Here is a 19,319-nt window from a genome sequence, read left to right as displayed (position 1 = left end):
CTTTGAGCAAAGACTTGAAGGAATTGATGAGATGAGCCGTGTAGGGTTTGAAAAATCTCATCCTGGTAAGGCCAGAGGCCACCAGGCAGGGATTGGCCTCAGGTGAGAAGCAGCAGGGGCTAGAGCAGAGAGAGCCAGGGGAGGGAGTGGTTAGGAGAGGATCAGGTTGGGGGGAAGGCCATCCTGCGTTGGGCAGCATCATAGAGACCATGCCAAGGAGCTGAGATATTATGCAGTATGAGATGGACAGATGTCTATTGGAAGTGTTTGGAAGATCAGTCCTTTTCAAATACTTGAAAACCCAGAGTTTTTCAAATACTTGAAGACCCAGAGTTTAAATGTGAAGTCAGGAAAATGGGACACAGTGCTTCCTTCACTTAGAACATGAGCTGTTATAATCAGGATTGAACCATCAGAACTTTAAGTCACCCAAGGTGGGGAGTTAAACAGAAATCATGGTTTTGCACAAAGAATTACTGGCCAAGATGTGGAGAAAAGGGAACCCTCTGACACTGTTGATGAAAATGTAAATTGGAGCAGCCACTGTGCAAAAGAGTAGGGAGGTTCCTCAAAAAACTAAAGTCGAACTACCATATAATCAGCAGTTCCATCCCTGGGAATGTATCTAAAGAAAATGAAAACACTAATTTGAAAAAAATACATGCACCCCAGTGTTCACAGTAGCATTACTCACAACAGCCAAAATATGGCCACACCTAGATATCCATTAGTGGAAGAATGGAGAGGAAGATGTGGGATATATTTACAATGGAATATTACTGGGCCATAAAAAGAATAAAATCCTGCCATTTGCAGCAGTATAAATGGACCTAGAGGTTATTTTACTTCGTGAAAAATGTCAAACAGAGAAAGACCAACACTATATTATCGCTTATATGTGGAATCTAAAAACTAAAATGAGTGAATACAACAACACAGAAACAGATCACAGAAATAGAGAGCCGACTAGTGGTTACCAGTGGGGAGAGGGAAGGGCGGAGGGCCAAGATGAGGTAGAGGATTAAGAGATAGAAACGATCGCATATAAAAGCACCAAGCAGTAAGAATATATTGTACAGCATGGGGAAATATAGCAATGTTTTTGTAATAACTTTAAATGAAGTATAATCTATAAAAATATTGAATCACTGTGTTGTGCAGCTGAAACTAATATAATAATATAAATCAGCTATATAAGAAAAGGGAAAAAGAAATCATAGTTTGCCTTGGCCTTGGTGTAAAAATCACATGTGCTTTTTTAATTAGGATAAAAGTGAGTAACTGTGAGCCATCGACTCAACTGGCAACAATACTTTTCCTGGAAAAGCACAGCTATTCCAGCCAGTGATCTGTGTCCTACAAGATTCTGGGTATTTATGCTGCTGCTCCGAGTGAGGTCCCCCCAGGATTAGTGCTGTTCTTGCACAGACGAGTGTGAGCTTCAGAGCTGCAGAGCAACTGGTGGATACCTAGGATCAGATTCTAGGAGGCTTCCACGACATGCTTTGCTCCCAGTGGACCCAGTGTCTCCTGTGCTGTTTTCCATTCACAGATGACTTGCTCAAGTCTGGAGCAATGGGGAGAGTGGCCTTGATTAATGGCTAGAATTACAGGGACAGAGTGCAATGTTGACTTCTTTGTTCAGTTGCTAAGTCACGTCCGACTCTGCAACCCCATGAACTGCAGCACACCAGGCTTCCCTGTCCTTCATTATCTCCTGAAGTTTGCTCAAGCTCATGTCTACTGGAAAAACCATAACTTTGACTCTACAGACCTTCAGCAGCAGAGTGATGGCTCTGCTTTTTAATATGCTGTGTAGGTTTGTTCTAGCCTTTCTCCCAAGGAGCAGGCGTCTTCTAATTTCATGGCTGCAGTCACCATCTGCAGTGATCTTAGAGCCAAAGAAAATAAAATCTGCCACTGTTTCCATTTTTTTCCCCATCTATTTGCCATGAAGTGATGGGACCGGATGCCATGATCTTAGTTTTTTGAATGTTAAGTGTGAATTCCTTCTTACAAGGAATAAAGTGAGAGTGATGGAGAACTGGAGGGGACTCTGCTGTAAAGGGACCCTCTTGCCTTCAGATATCTTTAGACAGGTGAGCACATCTCAGGAATGTTCCTGAAAGGACTCTTGCTTGGTGTGGCATGTTGGACTAGAATGACCTCGCAGATTCATTCCAATGCAAAACACTTCTGGGCCCATGAAAAACTGTCTTGTGAATGTGTTCTGCAAACAGACAGACACTCTGTAAACATGAGGCACATATTTTAAAAGATGAAGAGTGAGATACTTGTTCTGGGAGCGCGGTGGTTGGAACTTGGTGCCCTGACAGCATACCTTCCATGCTTAGTCGCCTGCAGTTTGTTCTCCTTGGCCCAGGACACAGTTATCTGCATCTGTGTTAAAAATGCCCTCAGCCAAAGACCAAACAAATATCCAAAGGCATTTTCCTATCAGGGCCCCTTTATGCGAGGTAGAGCAAAAGAACTACGCTGTCAAGTTTGAGTTTGATTCTTGGCAAGAAGCCAAGCTGCCACTTCTAGCTCCAGTATTTACACAGAAGAAAGAGGGGGGATTTTTAGCTGAGATTAAATTAGAATGAAAGCAACAGAAAACGTAAGCCTCAAACTAAAGGATCCTCTGGGATCCATAATAGAAAGGCAGAAACAACAAGGGGATACCTTCTGGGCCCTCTGTTGATTTTTTTTTTTTTTTAAGTTCAAGTTTGAAAGCTTTAAAAGGTACCTGAAGCAGAGATTGGGCTTCCCAGGTGACTCGAGTGGTGAAAAACCCACCTGCCCCTGCAGGAGACCCAAGAGACTTGGATTCAATCCTTGGGTTGGGAAGATCCCCTGGAGGAGGACATCGCAGCCCACTCCAGTACTCTTGCCTGGAGAATCCCCATGGACAGAGAAGCCTGGCGGACTACAGTCCATGGGGTTGCAAAGAGCCGGCCATGGCTGAGGCACGCATGCACAAACAGAGATTACAAAATGGCTTTGATTAATGATCCAGGATCACCCCATATTTGAGCTGGATGGGCTGTCCTTTAGTGGCCACTGAATCGCATCCCTCAGTTTACAGATAATGGATCAGAGCCTTGGAACCTGAAGAGTTCCCAGCATCACACAACTGGCTGTGGAAGTTCTGAGACTAGAATCCAGGACTTCTGACAACTATTTTGGGTTTTAGGGCACTTGATCGAAGCAGCACACACAGTGAGAAGCTCTGCTTCCTGAGAACGAGGGGCAGACAGCCACGATGACTGTGTTCTGTATCAGCAGTGCCCTCGCTTTCCCAGGATGTGGCCTCAGCCCGTGGCCAGGGGCACCTGCAGCCTCGAGCTTAGTGGACACAGCTGGGCGAGAGGGAGGGCATGATCATGGCCCACCCCCCAAAAGTGGGGGCTGAGACCCTGGCTGCAAGAGGTCTCAGACGCCTTGGAGCCCCAGTCAAGCGTGAATGGGTTGTACGGTCCTCAGGAGACTGCAGTGGTGAGGGTCTGTCTTGCTGAACCTGCTCTGTCTGGGCAGGGCCCCAGCGTCATTGTGGCATTTGGCTTCCTGTGCTGAAGGGCGTTCTCTCCTCTTTGACAAAAGCTTGAACCCACTGAAGCTACATTTAAGTAACAGCACTCTTTTTTTTACGAACAAGAGCTCCCGCTAAGGAACAGCTCCTGCTGGCCCCCACATCCAGTAAACTTTGTTCTGTTGAAACTGCCAACTCACTTGTTTCTGGAAGGGATGTTGGAGGGTGGGTGAGGGAGCTAAAGGAAGGAGGGGGAGTTCTTTGTGTGTCTTCATGTGAACCAATGAGATGTTCATTATCATTCTTTTGACTTTTCATTCATTCACTCATTCATTTCCTCATTTGTTTGCACTGTGATTCTGCCCCAGCCCAAAAAAGTTCGACAAAACTTAGAACAAAGAGTACATATGCTATAAATAAAATGTAAATGAAGTCAGGTCCCTAAGAAGGAGGAAACAGAATTCATCCATGAATTGCCATATGAAATCAGTGGTATAGATCAAGCTTTACTCTGACTTTTCTGGCAACCAGGATACACAATTCCTAGTTATCAGAAAGGAGAAAAATATTCCAGTTTCTTCAAAAGATGCTCATTGTAGCTCTTCTGGGGTTCATGTCATTGCTTAATACAAAGCTGCTGATTCAAGGCACCCCCGACCCCTCCTCACTCCCTCCCCAGTGTCCTAGCTTCAGGCCACCTGGAGCACCTCCAAAAGGCATGTTAGTAGTGTCATTACGAGCTCTGTTTGTATGTGCTAAGGATGGCATAGGATGCTGCAGTTCATGGGGTCACAAAGAGTTGGACACGACTGAGCAACTGAACTGAATTCTGGTTGGGTCTTGAAATTATGTTGTCCAGGGTGACTTTAGGAGTTACAGATTACGAGGCCAGGAGTAGAAATTTTAGGGAGAGTCAGAATCTAGTCCTGCTGTGGCTACCCACTCTCCACCAATGAACCTTTCCTTCTCCTCGAAAGAGCCCTGGCTTGACCCCTTCTCTGGCCCTTTTTTGAGTGTCAAGGTGCTTTCTTGAACAGGGCATCTGGAGGAAATAGAGTATGGTGGAATGCACTGTGAGGAATGTTGATTCAGAGAATTCGTAGATGGTGCGACCCTGTGTTAACTTGACACACCTTCTTGGCCCCTGAAAGTGGGGACTGCAGCTGGTGGTTACATGACATGTAAGGGTTAGGAACTAACACTATAGACATAGGGTGACTACTGAAGTCTCATCCTGAGCTCCTAAGCTCCATTCTGAAGTTATACCAGGAATTTAGATTTCTTCCTGAAGAAGAATCACTGTTGAGTTTCCTGTCCCATTACATTCTGTGAAAGTGTGAATTGACTCCATCCTCCCAAAACTTGGTATTTGTCAGGGAATACTCCAGAATACTCTAGAACTTGTGAGTATGGCAGGGAAAAGAATTACATAAATGTCGAACTTCTGTAATAGACGGTGTGAGAAAGAAAACACTAGGAAAGTAGTCCTTCTGTCTGGGATTCAGATGAGTTACCTGAATGTCTACTGAAAGTTTGTTTTCATGTAAGAATGCATAGCCTCTGTATTCATTGTCCATTCATAAAAGCCTATGTTTTAGAATGCATTAAGAAAGGAATATTCCAAAGTGAGAAGTAGCTTTGGTGCCCCATAGTTGATTTGAGATAATGTGTCTGAATTCTAGGCCCAATACCATCATTGGGAAGACAAGGCACAGCAACTGGGCTTCAGATCGTGAGCTTGGGTCATTTGCCCATCCTGATTATGTTGATTCCATTCACGTGGTTTGGGGGGCAACTAGAAAAACTGAGGTCTGAGCCCTCAAGTGAACAGAATGAATGTACTCAATTCTACTTGGAATGTTTTTCATAATTATTTTAAGCAATGAAGATTCTTACTTGTGCTTATTCTTTTTAAAAGTATTAGAAAGGAAGATTTCTACAAGACAAAGTAGAGAGGAGCTGATAAGAAGGGGAGTTCTTAAGGAATTGCCTGATCAAGGTGAGGAAATTAATCATACATTTAAAGTAATTTGATCCTTCATTCTTTGATCTTTCTTTCTTTCATTTTCTTTTGAAATTTAAGATGATCATGGTCTTCGGGAGATAAAGTATGACAATCTGAGAATCTTGCTTTAATTCAGACAGCCTTTGTGGGCTGCCAGGTATCTAAGGTGTTCTAAAGAAGAAATTCAATGACCTTTTTGGTGAGTCCTTCACCATATGTCACCTAAACCTAAAGCCTAACAGAGCTTCTCTGTGGCAGGAGATACAAACAAGATACAAATGCTTATCTGATTCATGCTCTGTTCTTGAGCTTCAGTCTGTCTCTACAAGAAAACTCAATTGTTTGAGTAAATGCAAAGTTTTAGCTCAAAGTTTTAACTCATGCCTTTTGGTTTCTTAAGTCTACCAGTAAAAGAAAAAAGACACGATAAACGGACCTCTTGTCCTTTATAATACACTCATGTACATTCAACAAGGCATGAGTTGGTCTGCTTTATGCATCTCTCAAGTAATTTTCCCAGCTTTGTTCTCTTTTCATTTCTTCGAATCTGTCTCACCTTGTCACTAACAATTATTATTTCCAAGTATTTTATCCCCTACATCTAATCTTCTTCCCTTTATCCATCTATTCTCCCAAGGGGTAATCTTGCTCAAAAAGACAAAGATTAGATAGAAACTGAGATAGACCCTCAAAAGAAGATACCAAGATTGGTTATTTCTCCAAATAAATAATAGTGAATAATCTTCATTGCTCCCACTACTATAAAACTCATGAAATTTTTGTTGCAACATTGTTGGTTTACCTCATGCCTTCCTCACCTCATCCCCTGAATGCTTACTGAGGTAAAAACATTATTATTGTGCTTTTATGGGCACAAATAAAGTGCTACTAATTTAGAATCAAAACAATAGTACTTCTCTTTTCCTAAAATATGTTCCTTGCAAAGAGCTTAACGTCTTTTGGTATTCACTATTCATAAATCCAAATGACATGATATTCAACATCTGAATATTCTAGAAGAAGCTAAGAGATGCTTTACTATTTTATTCCTGCTTTAAAGAAAACAGGGAAGTCCTGAATAAATGATGGTATTTTTATTGAGCCCTCAAAATTTTAGACATTTTACTTATTATACTTCTCTCACTCTATTTTGGACTTGGACAGTGAAGAATCCACCTGTAATATGGGAGACCTGGGTTTGATTCCTGGGTTCAGAAGATCCCCTGGAAAAGGGAACAGCTACCCACTCCAGTACTGTGGCCTGGAGACTTCCTTGGACTATACCATGGGGTTGCAAAGAGTTAGACACAACTGAGTGACTTTCACTTTCACTCCATCTTATGAATGAACTTTTAAGTATCCCCTAATTTTCTGTTAACCTTGAAGCTATTCATTTTCTGCCTAGGGCTTTTAGAAATAAAAAATGTACATCCTTAACATTTTTGTGCTTGAAGGTGGACTTGCAGTATCAAAGTCTGCCTCCTCTCTTACCTTCCTGGAAAAGGCAGAGAAATTTCATGTCCCACTGAAAATTCAGTGTTGGGCTATCACCATTACAGGATGGGCCACTGCACTGGTTTGGTAATCTTTATTTGGAAACCTTTTAAAGGAAGAAAAAGAAGTGGAAAAATTTATGACCAGAACTGTTAATGAATATTAAACATAGAGACTAAAGGTCTCTTTTTTTATCCATTTAAAATTATATCTAGAAAAGCATTTACTTTTTCTAAAAGCAAGTGGCTTAGGGAAATGCTTAGTATTGCTTGGTTTTTATTTTGCCTAATCTGTTAAGCTATTTGCAAGATAGATTGCAATTTCATTTACTTATTTTCCAGAAGTCTGACTCTGTTGAGTTTTTTAATTTAATGTTTGCAGACTGAACATTCTAAGTTTCAAAACATAAAATAACAAACATGCTTAGGTTTTTAACCTAAGCATGGTGTAATAGGTTTAATGTTTGGGAAGTCATCAATTACTGAATTTTACTTTCTACTTTTTGCATGGCCCTTATATAGAACTACATAAATTACCTAATACTTAGAAGTTCCCGGTGAGGCTTATTGTAAATAGACTCCTTCCCCCCATTTCAGCCAAGGGCTGTAGAAAATAGTTTTTTGTCATTTTTCCAAAAGCAATTATCTTGAGAATTTCAGGCTGTTTTCAGCCCTAGCCAGAGACTGGAAACTGCTGTGCTTGGTGACAACCTGCTCTCTTCTGCCAGTCAAGGCTCATTCTTTCCTTGATGTTCTTGACCTTGCCTTAGCTCTTGACAGTGCTTGTCAGTTATGCCCTTTATTTGGTCAGCCAAATAGACTTTTAAAATACCGCCAACTACCCTGGGTTTGACCTCGTCCCATTCCACCCCATACCCTTACTCCCAGCTATTATTATTCCTCTTAGATGACCTTTTTTATAGCAAAATCTAACTTCAATGTAAAAATTCAGTGATTGGCCTTCTCTCCTGAGAAGTCCATGGTCTAATCCAAGTTTAGTCATCTTCTGGTTCTTACCTTTCTTTTCCCTTAGCTTTAACCTGAAGGCATGCAGATGTTTTTGTCTGCATGCCAGCCTCCTTTCCTTTTCTCCTGGGATGCCTTTTTTAATGAGTCAGTTATCTTCCGTTCATGATTTTCTTCTTGTCTCTGTTCCTCTGTTAACTCTATCCCCAAAGACCCTGTTTACCTGAAAGAGGGAAACCCCTCAAACACTCTCTTACTTTTTATTTAACCACTTATTTCTGTATGCTTTATCTCTTGGTTTACTTTAAGCTTAGGACGCTTGTCTGAGTTTTCTCCTTTCTTTGCATACAAATGCTCCTGTAAGACATCTTACTGTAACTGGCAGCCTGGCTCAAGACTTATTTTAATTCTAAGACAACACAAAAAACTAGAAAACCTTTTCCGTACACACACAAGTTAATTAATAATAACTTTAGTTCTCCTCTGTTTTTCTTCTTGAATTCCATATTTGTTACAAACATGGCTCATTTTTCTATTATTCCTTATACTTTAGCTTTATTTCATATAAATATCTCAGAGTAAGTATCTTTATACATTACTGACCATTTCTCTTTATCATGTGCTAATCCAGTTTCTTCTTATGCCACAATTATTTAATTTTTTCTCTAGCATTTTTGTTCTGAATTTTAAAAATTAGTTATTTAATCTACTAAAGAATTTTAATGTAATAATGGTTAAAATAGAATTAAATTGTCATTAACATGATTTCAGCATGTTTTTATTACTAGCAAAAGTCATAGAAAACAAAAATAAATTTGTATTTGAGTTACCTAAAAACTGAGGATTTTTTATATAAAGAGATGGTTTTCTATTCTGTCTGGAATTTCCCATTCTTAGAGTATTTATTTTTTTGAATCCAATACCTGAACATTATATTGTGTCTCCCCTCCCTCCCTCTTTTTTTAATAGTAAATTTCTTGGGATCCAGTAATAAGAACCAAGGATCTTTCCTATTTGGTTTGTCATATAGTCTTTTAAAAATTATTACCTTAATTTTATTGACATAGTTAAGATTTACTTGCAGTAACATTGCCAGTTATTATCTATTTTAGTTTTATACAAGTATCAGATTATAGGTGCTTAGAAGTTACACGACTGAGGGACAATTATTTGTTCATTTTAAATATGATTGCATTATATGTATTTTACTTGTTAAAAATGCCATATTTGTTTTTGTCAAAAAAGCCAGTGGATTTTATGTTGAGCCAAAGCAATTCAATCATATTTAAAGAAAAATTAGGAGATGGTCATTCTGTTCAGAATAATTGCCAAAGTAAAATTAATCAAACTTGCCTAAAATTAGCTCTAATTATACATTTCTTCAAGTTTGTTAAGTAAAAATATTATCATTAATAATTTTCCTGATATGAACTAGTGTTAAATTTTCAAGCATCACTGAATTAAGAGTTTCTGCAAAATCTCTCTTACTTTAGAAACTCCTAGAAATTTATAAACATTCATGGGTGTTAAATTAATTATGGTTTAGGTAACATTTAATTTTAATTTTAATTTCAGTTGTGATTTTTAAAAAATTCCCTCTAATTGCTTTTTTCTTAGCATTTTTTCTTAATGTTTTCAAATTATTATTGACCCAACTTAAAGACTTTTTGGCCAGCAATATACAACAATTCCCTGAGTACATTTTAATATTTCCATAAATAAGAAAATGAAAATAGAGTTAGCCTTACTGACACCTTTCCCTGAGTAGAGTAGAGGGTATATCACTGTGTAAAGTTAACGTGTCATGGATATAATATTCTGGAGACAGTGGTGCTTGGAAATGTTCATGTTTTCCACTAATTGTTTGTATGTGTAATTGCTTTTCATGTTTTTTGTGTATTTGCATTCACCTTGTGTTTTTGGTGCTTGTTAAAAATGTTTATTCCATTTTTCAGATTCCTCCTTTTATCATTCAGTTTCTGAATGACAAAGAGACTCCCAAGTGTGACTTCAACCAAAACTAAGTCCAAGAAGAGAGGGACTCTCCTGTCCAGGGATATTCTATAATTAGGTTACTCATTCCTGCCTTGAGATGGCATCTGGGTACCCCCTCCATAGCTGCTTTCCCCCAACACTAAGAACTTCCTAGCTCTTTCATTTGAATGAATTATTCAGTAAAATATGGTGAAAATAGTCCAGAATGTATTTGGTTCCCAGGTCTGAAACATAAATCTGAACCCTACAGTCCTAGTACCTGAAAAACTGGGTTTTAAGAAAGCCATCAAAGTTAGACATCTAGGTGTTTCTCTCCCCATTTTTAGATGGAGATGTAACAGTTAACTTTGAAAATTCAAACGGGCACATGATACCCATCGGAGAGGAATCTACCCGAGAGGAAAATGTAGTAATATCTGAAGAAGGTAATGGCTCTGTAGCTGAAAAAGCAACACCTCTGGAGGAAAAGGCAGAAGATAAGAAAGGTAAAATCAAGAGAAACCCCCCAATTCTTTTACAGCTCAAAGTTGAGAAGCAGGTCTTGGGCTCCACATAGTGACCCTGAGACCAGTAGAGAGGAGTTCTGCAAATACAAGGAGAGAAATGATAACCAGCAAAGAGAAATGGGATGCTTTCCTTGGGTAGATACATCTATTTTATAAGCACATCATTTACTATTTTATTAAAGAGGGCTAATTAATGGTAAGAATCAGAAGTGGTGGCTTCTTCTATCATTAGAGATGTCTGGGAATGTTATCCTTTCATCAGGAGTTTTATCTCAGTGTCTTCTTTAAAAAAAAAAAAAAAAAGCCAGCAGTCCGAACACCTTTCTCTGCGGGTTACTTGACCATTATAGCAGCTCAGCTTGGCGGAACAGCAGAACGAGATGGCTCACTCAGCCCAGCAGCGCCTCTTCAGAAGTGGGAGCTTGGCTGGTGGCATCCACACACCCAACACTGTAGTTCTGATCCAGGCTCAGGCATTTCTGGGAGACCAGGAATGGTTCCCAGTAATGCCAGGGATCTGGGTTGCTGGAGTGGCTACAGCCTCTGCCCCATGATTTGTCTGTGCAGTTGGAAATTTTAAAATATGCCAGAAACAATTATGCCATTCCCAGAAGCTTTCTTTTGAGACCTTGGTTCCCCGTGTGAAATACTGTGGTAAATTACAGAACTGCAAGATACATGTCTGTCAGGGACCCCCAGAACATTCACAGGTTCCTGGGCACTGATAGACTGCATTATCCATACCACGCCTATCACAGTTGCAGGAACCCCCAGGCCTCTGATGCAGTCTGCACTGAAATGCCCATAAAATAAGCCTTTGTTGGAGCAGTTTAGATGATTTCCTGCTACATATAAATGAATCGTCAGGAAGCAGGCTAGTTTTCCATAATGTCTCCTTCTGAGTTGGATGGCAAAAATTTGTCAGACCTAATCTGAACTTTCTAGGCATTTTGAAGACTCTTAGAAACTGCTGGAAGGAAACTGCTCTTCCTCTGTTCTTGACCCAGATCCTCCAAAGACAAAGGGAATGAAAGAACATTTGACAGATGTTATAATTTAAGACCACCTCCTCGGGAAGTCCATAGCGTCTTATTATTTGCATGTAAATTAGCCTTTAAAATTTTTAGAAGCCTCTATTAATTATTTTGCTTTATTCAGTATTAAGTATGGTGCTCATGGAGCTTTACTTTAGTCTTTCTGTTGAACAACTCTGGTTATGCTTAAGAATACTGATTATAAGAAATTACTAATGTTTTTAGTGGTACGATTCCTGGAAAATAAAATGAAAACAGACCTGAATAGATTTTAAGAGTATTTAGGTGAAAGCATTGATGCAGTGATTTCTTTTTTTTTTTTTTTACTTTTCTCTTTTTTTTTTCAGTCCAACTGTCCTGTCTCACCACACTGTTAAATTTCAAATCCATCTGTGGTTTTTCCCTGGTCCAGCCTTTTCACATTCAAGGATCACATCCTTCATCATGTAACACGGCCATCTCTAGTGCCTTCCTTGTCCATGTGGAGTATCAGTCAGTGGACTGGACAGGCTTCAAAGGACGTGTTTCCTTTATCAGCATAATAAAAAGTTGCTGACAGTTTTATGTTAATTAAACCCTCAGGCCTGGACGTTCCAAAAAGATGGCAGACTTCATAGGTTCATGGATATTTGAGAGATGTTTTTGTTTTCTTATTTTTTATTTTGGACTAGTACATTCTGTTCTTTTTGGTCAAATAAGGTCCGAGATAGCATCATGCTTTGGCTGGTCTGTACCTGAGGAGATGAAAATGCTGGTCTTGCTACCGCAGCCCTAGTAAGACAGAGGAGCCTCCCTTTCACTGTGTGGACAGTGTCCCCACCGAAGCCATGCGAGTGAGGGGAAGCCACTTGCTGACACTAAAAAGAATGTCAGTCCTAACCAACATCACAGAGTATCATGTTAAATAGAAAATACCTTTTAAACAAACCATTCATTGCTCTGGAAAGACAGCATTTAATTCTTAAAAAAAAAAAAAAAAAATAGCTTACGAGTCACTCTTACCTCTGTTCCTCTTCTGATCTCACTTCTTATGTGAGCTTACTGCTGTTCAAATCCACCTTCCCATGTTCTCAGTTTATCCTTTATTTGGGGGTTCAGTGTTCCCCTTCCTTTTGCATTAAGTCAGCTCACCCATTTCACCTGTTACTTGGTTATATTTGCAAAACTAATGCCAACCTGGATGCTTGTGTGTCTTTTTAAGACAGCATATTGGCATTTTAATATTTGAAACATCTGCATCAAAGAGGACAAACAAATGGCAAATGACCTTCACCCTACTCTGTGGGTAGGTTCCACCTAGGACTCATGGTATTTCTGGGGCTCCCAAGAGGCTCCCAAGGGCCCGATTCTGGAGCTGGAGCAGTGGGGCCTTTTCTGCCTATTGCTGGAGACTTTTCCCGTAAGCCCTCTGGGCCTGTTAGTCTCTCATTATTCCTTCTCAATAAATATATAAGAGGCAGAAAAACTGATCTGCAATCTGTTAAATATAGCATGGTATTAAATATGAGAAATCTGAAAAAGTATCAGATATTATTTCTATTGAGTCATTGTAGAGGGCTTTCCATGAAGTAACAGGTCACTTGTGTGCATTTGTTCCCCACGTGAGCATGAAGATATTGGCCACAGGGCCAGGGAAAGAGCACAGTGAACGTGAGAGACATCCTTGCCTTCAGGCAGATCGTGGCCTACATGGAGACCAGCCTGCACACAGGCCACTGCAGTGCAAGATGCAAAGTGCTCTGGGAGACCTGAGGACAGCAAGCCAGGCAGCTTGCAAGGGGTACCAAATTGGACCTTAGAGGAAGATATTTCCAAACTGAGACCTGGAGGAGACCAGAAGGAAGCAGTCAGGTGAAGCAGGGAGCTGGGGGCAGAAGGGCATTCTAGGCAAGATGAAGGCTGCCTGCAGTTCTCAGTGTTGTTAAACTTGACTCTCCATGTGGTGGAAGGAGGCAAACCTGGAAGTGTAGTGGTCAGCCACTCGCCTCCAGACCACTGCTGTGACACGTAGTATCCTCATCAAGCCAGACCGCATAGGCAGCCCTTTCTCAACCTCCTCTTGAAAACATGGTACTCCTCTCCGCCATCTGTCTTTTCTTCAGGTCATATGGTAATAGTGAAAAATACCTCTTGACTTATGTTCATTGTCTCCCAGATACAAGAGTTTGCTCCTTACTGATGTGTGTGTTAATATCTATCAGCTGATCAGTCACATTCACTGAATAGACGTAATGTTTTGAGCATCATGCTTGATGGGATATAACATTTCAGACAAAAGGAGGTCATAGTTTAGTCAGAAAAGCATACTGTTTGCATGCATGCGCATGCATACACACACACACGCACCCATTAGGAATCGCCACAGAATAAACATAAACTTTGGCCATATGGCAAACACACAGAGATAATTGATAGAACTTACAGAGGAAGGAGGATGGACTGTGCTTCTCCAAGAGTGGCCAGAAATTTTGTGTAGTGAGTACATCCTTAACCCAGGAGGGATTGTCATTCCCAACTGTCATAGAGGGAACCATCTCCTTCTCAAACCCAGTAGCTGGATAACTTTAGAATTTGAAAACCTTTAGGCAGATCTAAAAAAGATCCCCCAGTTATATGACATAAAGGCAGAGAATAAGAGATGTGAGGGTTGTAGCAAGAGAGAATCAAGGTACCAAATGTGCAGATCAATGGTTTTTGGCTCTCAGTCTGGACGGTGCTCTTATAGGGCTGGATTATCATGCAGAAGGCTAAAGGTACAAAGGTGTATTGAAAGAACAGTCCTCTACCCTGAATCAAAAGTCTAGCAAGTCAGTGTGTATTTGTAAGTTTTACATTAAAATACGATGTTTTCAGTGACTGTCAACTCATCTCTTTCTCAGCCCTGGCTAACACTTGGTGATGCACTGGTTTTCCGGTTCAGACCAGGTGGGTTAGGAGAGCCATTCTTGTATTAAAGACTCTCAGCAGTTTAGTTGAGGAGTCAAGATGTGTAAACAGAAAGGCAGACATACAAAGGAGCCTCTGATGAATGTTGACTGAGGAGCTCAGACTATGTGTACAATTAAGTTCATATTTCAGGAGGGCTGCATGTGGGCCATTGTGATGGGTGGGTTTCATGACTGAGTAAAGGTAAAAGAAAAGTTTTATCCATTACCTACTGTACTTTAAATCACTTTTATGGTAGTTATACATGGATTGATGGGGATGTAGAAAAGAGGGGAGGATTCCCCACTTCACATGCACTGGGATGGGCAATGAAACGAAAGAGATAATAAAATAAGATGCATTTCAATATTAAAATCCTTTCTTGGTCATTTAACAATAGAACAACATCTTCAGTAAAGGCTTGTCTTAACACTGTCTTATGTTTTCTGTTGTGCTCCACTTTTAAACAAATGCTGCTTAGCTCTTTGGACCCAAACTGTATTTTAATTTTAATTAGTCACAATGAGAAAAGATAAGGATATGAAAATATGAATGAACATTCAGCATCTCCACTTTTTAAAATGACAGACTGATACTCCTCTAGTTATGCAAAATCTTACACGAGGCTTCTATTTGTAGGTGTGATTTTTTTTTTTTTAATCAATATTAACCTTTATCTTTTCAAACTTGTTACTTGTGTTTACATGAAAAAACAAGTTTGGTGTTTTTTGTTTTTTTTTTTCTTTTGGATTCTGCACCCTTCGCTACCTACATTTGTGACACTGTTTGAAAAGGTCAGAGGAAGTTAGAGTAAAACAGGAAGCTGCCCTAGTACACTGGGAGAGCTTGAGAAAAATTTAATAGTAGAAAATAGTTTATTCTTCAGTGCATTGTGTTTCCTGTACCAGATTCTAGAGAGTCTCCCTTCGCTTAGAAAATAATTGATTTTTTTGACCACAGTGAGACAGACACGGGGCACACATCCCTTTCAAGTTGATGGGGATTATTTCCTGAGAAAGTCCCTCAGTGGAGGGTAACCTTGAGTCCAGCCATAGCTGTGCAGTCAGCCCTCACCCCATGGCGGTGTGTGTAATGCACTGATCTGCCACTCCTTGGGCCCTTCGGTTTCTTTAAATATTTGGCACGCATACCCACATCATCGTCGAGCAACCCCCCATCCAGGTGTCAGCCCCTGATGGTGGACATTTACACTCACCCTAAACCTCATCACAGTCAGTTGTGTAACTCTGTTTTATCGCAGAAGTGATTAAGGGACCTGGAGAACACAGCCCAGGTTGGTGTTCAGCCTTTGATCTCCTTTACCCCAACCTTCAGTCTCTCTGGTGCAGAAACCCCGCTGGTTCCCAGGGGCTAAGCAGCCACGTGTTTGTATCACTGTCGCCCTGTGCCTTGCTCCTATCTATATGGTGTGTGTCTGTATCAGTCTGCTTCTGTTCACTTTCTCATTTGTAGAGAACACTGAAAACCACTCTGAAACACCGGCAACTCCTGCTCCACCTCCTCCAGCTCTTCCTAAGCCTAAACCCAAACCTAAGCCCAAAAAAACACCTGTGCCTCCAAAAGGGGCTGCTGCTGGGGCCAGCCCCAAGGGTGACGAAGTGCCTCCTATTAAAAAAAACACCAAGGCTCCTGGTAAGCAGGTCCCCGTCCCACCACCCAAGCCTGCAAGCCGAAATGCAACCCGAGAGGCCGGTGAGTATGCCCTCTGTGGGGCTGAGTCTAGGGTGCTTGGCTCTGGGGTGGGTTCACTGCTTCTTCTAGGAACAATAGTCTTTTTGGTGTCTGGCATCTTTGGATGTAACACCAGCGGATTCAGTTGTAACACAGAGAACGCCCTGGAGATTCCTTTGTTGCTGTCTCTACCAAGTGGATCTGTTCACCTTATTAGGTTTAGGGTGAATAGATGTCTTTCTTCCTGAGTCTCCACTATCTGCACAAAACCCAGTAGAAGGATACAGGGAGTTGTCTGCCTGAGGAGTAGCGATGATATGATCTGACATTAGTGGCTTCTCAGAGTGGCACTCGTAATAAAGGACCCGCCTGCTAATGCCGGAGACATAAGAGAGGCGGGTTTGATCCCTGGGTCCGAAAGATCCCCTGGAGGAGGGCATGGCAACCCACTCCAGTATTCTTGTCTGGAGAATCCCATGGACAGGGGAGCCTGACAGGCTGTAGTCCATAGGGTCAACAAAGAGTTGGACCTGACTGAAGTGACTTAGCATGCACCATCTGACATTATGGAAATTTCGACTGGCCTGCCTATTTGAGTTTATGGGTGGCTCTTTGGCTTGGGGTTTTTTCTTTCAAAACATCTCAAGTTTGCACGTTAAAACATGACACATCTTTGACATGTTTTCTGGATCTTAATATCTTAAATCTTATCGTCATCTTTCTAATGAGAAAGGGCTCACATCACTTAGTTGCTCCACCCCTCCCCCACTCTCTACTGAAGTCACAACTGCTCAGCAGAGTTGGGCGTTACATGCTCAGTGTCCACTTCCTGACCCCATAAACTTCAACATGTTACGAGGGGTGCAGTTGTAAGCTGCCGCTGCAGATCCCCAGGGGATGTTTGGGTGATTCCGTCACTTCATGTCGTGTGTGTCCAGCTTTCCCTTCCATGTCAGATGTGCTTAATGCAAAGTGGAGTCACCATTCTAGTGAAGTGGAATGAAGAAGCCTCCCCTGTCATCCAGCTTTTAAAAGGATATTAATCCAAATACATATGCTGAGCGGCTTTTTCCCATCACATGCATAAAAATTCTCCATGTTAGGAGGTCTGCTGTGCCTAGCAAACCTTATTCTCCTTAAAATCAGCAGCCACTTTCTCAAAGTCAACTACCATGATATGCCTTGGTGTTGATCTTTCCCCATGGTAATTTATACCCATAATGCTCAGGTTCAGAGAATGGCTTAGGTGACAGTGTAACAGACCTCATTGTAAGTAGGTTCCTCTCTGCCAGTGTTCCTGTCGTCCACCTTTGACCTTGCTTGCCTGGGTCTCTTCTAATAAGCTCTGAAATGAACGTCTCAGAATGCTGTGCCTGCAGAGCCTACAGGCCATTTTCTCAGGGACCAGCTGCCGTCACACATCAGCGTCCGCTCCTGTTGGTGTCTCTGTGTGTCACCCAGACTGCCTAGCACGCCCCAGGACAGATGCTTCAAGTGAGGCTGTTGCTGGTTTATTTCCTGAAGAGAAGCCCAAACTCTCACCCCGTTCCTGGGCGTGAAGACCCACCTCCCCACGCCCCACACAGCAGCAGCTCACGATAGACTTGGCTTGTCTTCTCTCTTACTTCAGGAGAGATTTTGAGTTATTTCCAGGTATTTTATTTGAAGACTAATTTATTAACTCAGGATGTTCCTAAGAGCAAAGTACAGTCATGTTATCCATGTATTAAAAGAGGCCCAGCTGGCCCTTAGTGGAAACAAGAAGGTTGCTATTCTCAGGGTTATCACAGAGAAACAGGATTGCCTTGAAGTCTACCAAGCCCAGCGTATGAAGATCCTTTTATCGAATGTTGGTCATGCTCCTTCTGAATCCTACTCATATTCCATTTGTAACCATCTGGAACTTTCTACTTGGTAACTTTGCTTTATTTGAATAATGTTGACATTTCGGAAAAGTTATTTCAAATGTAACTCCCGATTTTTAGTCAGACGTTTTACGCTGTTTCAAAAAATCTGTTGGTTCAGATTCTTCCTGTGTTACTAAGTTAGTTAGTCCTCCAGATCACCAGATATAGGTTAGCACATTCACCTGCTTTGCTAGTAAAGTAACATCTCATATGTTTTTCTTTCTTCTTGTTATACACCGTGTTAACAGAAATATTTAACTGAGAAGAGATAGCATTTCATTTTTAATCGTAGCCATAATTCAATGTAACTTGAGCAACACTTGAGCAAAATCCTCATTTTAGGAGATGGTCAAAAGAGAAATATATTAACATGGCATGAATTTGCACACTAGGCTTAAAAATTTTCTTTTTTCTTAAGCAAGGCTGAAGTTAACTTTGCTGTTAGAAAAGAAAGAACTTTTTAAAAGAAAAAATAATTAGAACTGATGTGTAAAAGAAATTCTGTTCCACTTACCTAAGACCTAACTGATCATGATTAGACAGACAGCAAGTCTTTAGCATCTTGGTTGTGAAAGATAAATTTCAGATGTACTTAGACTCCAGGAGTATGCTTCATATGTTTGTCCAATAAGCAAGTGCAGATTGTTTATTTCAAAGAAACATGGACAAGCCCTGACATGGGGGAGGAGAATTCTTGTAGTTACAGGTATCTAAAACAATAAAGCCCTCAAGCCACAGAGACTTGTTTTAAGCCTGCATCTTTACACACAGCAAGAGCGGCTTTTCTCAGTAGATCGGAGTTGGTAGAGTCATACATCTCATTGTCTATTCCTTAATTTGTTCTTCTTCTGACCCTCCCAATTGGCTTCAATAAAGTTATAACCAGAGGTAAGTTACAATAAATAACATCTGTTTGCAGTGTGGGTTGGCTCCACAATCTAACAAGATTTTTCTAATTTTTCTGTGGAAGATAGTTTGATCCCTCAGGAGAAAGAGGGAATGTACAGCCTTGTCACAGAAGAAGCAATTAAGGGAAATGCATAGATCATAAAGGTCATGAGATAATAGTTTAAATGTATTTCTATGATATAAAGAAAAAGAGGGTTAAATTTTATTTTCCCTGAAAATGGTTTGGTAGAAGGCAGTTCTGTCCAGAAGTAGACCAACATGCCACAGCCATGGTCATGACCGTGGCTGTCCTCTGATGAAGATATCCTTCTAGAAACATAAGGAGTTTCAGAAGATCTGAGAATGATACTCCTTC

General features: G+C 40.8%; 1 protein-coding gene across 3 annotated transcripts in view; it reads left to right on the top strand.

Annotated features, from left to right (window-relative positions):
- The window catches only part of PHACTR2 (phosphatase and actin regulator 2), a 297,414-nt gene that overhangs the window by 225,788 nt on the left and 52,307 nt on the right, over window positions 1–19,319 (top strand). For 2 of the 3 annotated variants that reach the window (XM_025294442.3, XM_006075193.4), the window contains exons 3-5: window positions 5,451–5,531; window positions 10,318–10,476; window positions 15,930–16,169. In XM_025294442.3, the coding sequence (XP_025150227.3) occupies window positions 5,451–5,531; window positions 10,318–10,476; window positions 15,930–16,169 (480 nt within the window). The remainder of the gene's footprint in view (window positions 1–5,450; window positions 5,532–10,317; window positions 10,477–15,929; window positions 16,170–19,319) is intronic. The other variant, XM_025294444.3, reaches the window with a different exon arrangement.

This window comes from Bubalus bubalis, chromosome 10, assembly GCF_019923935.1.
Source record: "Bubalus bubalis isolate 160015118507 breed Murrah chromosome 10, NDDB_SH_1, whole genome shotgun sequence".
Lineage (NCBI taxonomy): Eukaryota > Metazoa > Chordata > Mammalia > Artiodactyla > Bovidae > Bubalus > Bubalus bubalis.
The sequence above is the reverse complement of the archived record's forward strand: the minus strand, read 5'-3'. Positions and strand labels throughout refer to the sequence as shown.